At 43.1% G+C, this 5000-nt stretch overlaps 2 protein-coding genes across 2 annotated transcripts in view; both read right to left on the bottom strand.

Annotated features, from left to right (window-relative positions):
* LOC125043295 overlaps positions 1-2824 on the bottom strand; it is a 4108-nt gene extending 1284 nt beyond the window's left edge. The window contains exons 1-2 of the mRNA XM_047639338.1: positions 1220-2824; positions 705-919 (exon numbers count right to left, since the gene is read on the bottom strand). Of these exons, the coding sequence (XP_047495294.1) occupies positions 705-919; positions 1220-2807 (1803 nt within the window). The 5' untranslated portion in view covers positions 2808-2824. The remainder of the gene's footprint in view (positions 1-704; positions 920-1219) is intronic.
* Positions 2825-3626: 802 nt separating this feature from the next.
* LOC125043043 overlaps positions 3627-5000 on the bottom strand; it is a 1486-nt gene continuing 112 nt past the window's right edge. The window contains exon 2 of the mRNA XM_047638996.1: positions 3627-3892. Coding sequence (XP_047494952.1) covers positions 3627-3892 — 266 coding nt within the window. The remainder of the gene's footprint in view (positions 3893-5000) is intronic.

Below are 5000 nucleotides of genomic sequence, written 5' to 3'. Positions count from 1 at the left end.
CTCTGTGCCCTCTTATCTCTAATTCTCTTTCATGATACCGTTTAATCTCCAAGAGACCCCTCGTTTACACTGATTTTTTTTTTCTTCTTAAGCTTTATACCAATTTATATAAATTGTTTAGTTTCCCCTTGCTTCTGGCGCTACCACCCTTCCTTCGACATTTCCTTATTTTATCTCATCTCGTATTCGTCATTTCATCCTTATTCATTATGGTGCAGAAAGCGAGACTCTAATCAACTTAACACTAAGAAATATTTTCATTAACACTGTTGCTACAGAAAAAAAAAAATCAAAATAAATTTGAAGGCGATAAGCGTGATTCTCATGACCAAAGAAAAGCTTACATAAGCTTGTTCCTAAGATCAGTAGGAGAGCTGGAGCGTCTTTTAGTGGGAGACATATATGAACATGTGCTGAGTGTAAGAAGATAGTAGCGAGCAAGGATCTAGCCTTTGAGGAAGGCCTCCCTTATTATTTTCTCCTCTCCATATCATGTTTCTCTCTTCTGCTACCACGTCCATCGTTTTTTGTTTTTTTCTTCTCTTCATCTCCGCTCCCCTCTCCCCGCCTAACTTCTCTCCCCTTCCACCCAGACGCTTAAAGTAGACCTAATCATCGTTTCCCCCTTTCTTCCAGCCATATGTTCCCTTTTTACAGCCCACGCTTTGGATGTTCCCCTCTTGAGCGAGGCATGTTTCCCTTACCTTGTATTCTGGCAGTTGCTTTGGGCCTTTGTACACTACGCCCTCCTCCCCTCTTCTCAGCTTGACTAGGAGGGACTCCATTTCTCCCATCTGGAACGTCAAAGCGCATTGCTGTTCGTCAAAGGGGAATCGTCTCAGGTCGAACTGGCACTGGTGAGAGATCGTAACCTCCTGACGTAGGGAGAGGCGGTTGTCCTTCCCGAGATATATTGCGGCTACGGGGGTAAGAAGAGAAATAGAGGCGTTAAGGGACGGTGTGGAAAATGTGGAAGTGATGAGGGATATTTAAGCAGACGAATAAAGTGAGGGAGTTACGAGGAATGGGAATACATGGTGAGAATGAATGCCTGTATGGAATGGGTAACGTGTGTTACAGGCGAATAATGACCACTTGAAATTTGTGGTTACATTCAGCGAAGACTAACTTTTCAACCATATCACAAAGTATATACCCATGAAGCTATTTTCAGATGTATCCTGTGAAACGTAAACCTGCGAATTCAACGCAACCCCACCTTCTTTGACTCTGGTGTCGTCGTCCGGAAGAGGTTCAGATTCCTTGACGACGACCAGAGCAGCCCGGCGCTCGTTGAAGTCCACCTGACTGCCCGTGTCGTCCGTGATGACCAAGCGAGGCTGCCACATCTGAGTCCTGTCCTGCACCAGGTTCCTACTCTGCTGCTCCTGAAGGTTAAAGTACTGGAGTCTGGAGTCTACCCACTGCAGGACGATGATGACGTCCAGAGCAAGCTTCTGCTCCAGGAGGCTCAGCGTGCGGACGGCGGTGATGGTGAGATCGAAGGTGATGTTGAGATGATCTTCACCCTTGGCCGGCGGCGGAGGGATGTGCTTCGCGTAGTCGAGGCCGAGGTACACGCGGTCGCACTCGTGCTCGTCGCTCTTGTCGTCGCAGTTCACTTGTAGGTCGCAGCGCTGGCTGATCTTGACACAGGTGCCGTCGTTGCAGGTGAAACTCCCGTCGCCGCACACCGTCATCATGAGATCCATCTCGGTGTCTGGGCAGACGTCGCCGTCCACCTCCCACCGCTGCAGGCCCACGGGATAGTCATCGATGAAGGCAATTTTCATGTGCGCCCTGATGTCGGGATACCGGCGGCTCGTCATCACCCAGGTGGAGTTGTCCCAGAATACATTAGCGTAGAACGTCCCCTGGAACATCGGCTTTTGGTTCTTCAGGCCCTGGACGTGTATTTCCCTGTCCAGGCGGGAGTCCCTGCAGAGACCTCTGATTCTGATGGAGCTTTTCGGGGCGTTCTCGCAGGCTGTGCACGGCTTGAACCTTGAACAGAAAGTGGAGTACCAGATCCCCGGGTAGAAGGAGCCGCCCTGAGAGATGCAGCGACTTGCCTCTGTGATGTAAGTGTAACGCTTGTCAAGGTTGTCGTACGTCAGCTTTGCCCCATCCCTCAAGTTCTGCCATTCGTCGGCTTCCAGGTTTCCCTGAGCTCCGATCCAGACGTTGGTGCTGTATGAGGACAGGCACAGCGACTCCACGTCGACAGCTAGCTTGAACAGGTCATTGTTCTCCTCTTCGCTCTCCGGAAGAGCCATAGGCAGACTCAGCTTCTCACACATCTTTTGGGCTTCGGAGAATGTCCTCTGCTCTGGAAGTACAATGAATTCCCTTTTTTTCTTCTCGCACAAGACTTCGTCCGGCACCAGTTTCACCTCCACATCGCCCAGAATGTCCCACTCGTCTAGATTTTCGAAGGAGGCCAAGAGAACGTCGCCCTCAGGAGTCTCGTCGCAGTTCACGTAACTCAGCATCTCCTCCTCGCTGAGAACCCTGGCGAACATCCTCATTTGGGCCATGTCCCCCGAGAACATCTGGCCGATGGAGAACAGGCCTCCTTCCTTGTCCTGCTCTTGGGCGATGACGAGCGTGCCTCCGCCGGGGACGTGGCGTTTCTTCCCGTTCTCGGCCTCCGTCAGGTTCCCGAAGGTAGCCACCCTATCGATGACGCCGGCGAAGGTGTTGGTCGCGAAGTCGAGGCCGAGGCAGACGGACATCCAGGTGTAGAGGCGGACGGAGGTGTCGGGCAGCGTGGCTCGCACGGAGTTCGAGTAAGCGCCAAGAACCATCTCGTTGGCCTCCCAGTCGTAAACTTTGTTTAGACAAAATAATTATTACTATCATTGCTATTATCATGATCATCATTACTATTTTTTTTTTTATTATTATTATTATTTTTTTTTTTATCAGATCAATAATCACATTATGGAGATCATAGAGGTACATGACAGAGGTGCTGAGGACTTGTGAATTCTGAAAAAAACAAAAAATAGCAACTTGATGTGTCAAACGACTTAATAAACAAAATTCCCAATACTATTATTGATGACTACAGAAGGCTACTATAAACATAATTAGTAACAACAATGATAACAATTATTCCTGTTATCATCCTTATCGTCATTATCAGTATCAATAGTAGTATTATTACTAGCCGTAGTGATATCCTAATAACTATATTATTCATAACGATAATAAGAACGGTACTAGTAATAGTAATAACAATAATGATGACGATAATAACGATAATGTTGATAATATCGATAATGATAAAAACGAATATGATAATGATGATGATGATGATGATGATGATGATGATGATGATGATGATGATGATGATGATGATGATGATGATGATGATGATGATGATGATGATGATGATAATAATAATAATAATGATAATAATAATGATGATAATGATTATGGTAATAATTATAATAGTAGTAATGATTATAATAAAAGTTATTATGATAATCATAATAATAATAGTGATGATATCAATAAGACGAAAATCAGAAGCGAAAAGAAAGACGAAAACAAGAATAATAAATAAAAATGATAAAGCAAACGGTCTGAGGAAGCAGCAAACGCCAATCTAAAAATCACAACTAGAATAACGCATTACACTCACAGAGCGTCAGTTGATCCTCCGGGCCGGGGAAGTAGCTGATAAAAGTACTTTGGGCGAGCGACAAGTACTCCAACCTGGCCCGGAAGCAGAAGGTCACCGAGGTCAGGTCAGGGATTTCTCCACGGAACTGCATGTACGAATTCGTTGTGGCGCGACCGAAAGGCTGGAAGAGAATAGCCCTCGTAGCATCTGTCTTCGGTGGCGGGATGATGACGTCGGTCGTGTTGTTTGCCTCGGTCACTTCTGTTGTGAGGAAGTGTGTGGCGGCGTTTGGTTTTACCTCTCTTTTTTTTTTTCTTCTTCTCTCTCGCTTTCATTCTTTCTCTCTCTCTCTCTCTCTCTCTCTCTCTCTCTCTCTCTCTCTCTCTCTCTCTCTCTCTCTCTCTCTATCTATCTATCTATCTATCTATATATATCTATTTATCTATTTATCTATCTATATACCTATCTCTCTGTCTCTCTCTCTCTCTATCTATCTATCTATCTATTTCCTGGAGCGTTATTATCTTGCCTGGATTGTTTACGTTATTGTTTATTCAATTTTAGTTATTTCAATGATTATCGTGCTTTGCCAACTCTGACTACTATTCTCTTCCCATTTAATCTTATTATTATAATCCTGCTTTGTCCTTTCTCAATTGTGTCCCATTAATTCACTGAGTTCAATCACTCCGATCAATCAATCTCTTCGTTTAATCTCCTTGTGTGATTTGTCTGCATTTTCTTCGCATTTCTTATTTATTATCTTTTTGCTTCTTTTCCTTTATTCCTTTTCTTAACGTATCAGTGCCATGAACTGAACAGAATACCTTCAAAGGATGCATTTTATTTCTAAACACAACTTCTCATGTTTAGTTTAATCACTTTTGAGAAAGTTTGAAATGATGTACGTAATTGGATATATGTCTCTTAAACATGATACTGTAATAGAGTGGTTTATGTGTAAGTTTTCTTTGGTGTTTAATGATGATTGATCTTTAAATAAGCCCTACCTATTATAACTGGAACAAAGTATCTAAGTCATATCAGTATGTTTTATACATCAGAATGGAAGATAGTTGTAGTCATTGTATTTTATTTTATTTTATTTTTTTTTTGTCCACAATGATGAATTTTTTATGTTTGACCAAGTAAATATTTCTCTTCATAATCATAAGCAGCTTGCATGACCAAATAACATAATCTAAATATGTACAGTTATCTATATTTACCAACCTCTAAATGCAGACTATGTGTGTTTTTTTAAAGAGGAGGCTTCAGAACAGTTGATCAAATATTTTATCCTAGTTTCTATATACTGCAATATTCACATCTAATCTACTGAGATAACTAAATATGAATCTTATAGACT

The sequence above is a fragment of the Penaeus chinensis genome, chromosome 33 (genome assembly GCF_019202785.1).
Source record: "Penaeus chinensis breed Huanghai No. 1 chromosome 33, ASM1920278v2, whole genome shotgun sequence".
NCBI classification, from domain to species: domain Eukaryota; kingdom Metazoa; phylum Arthropoda; class Malacostraca; order Decapoda; family Penaeidae; genus Penaeus; species Penaeus chinensis.
This window is presented reverse-complemented; position numbering and strand designations above follow the sequence as displayed.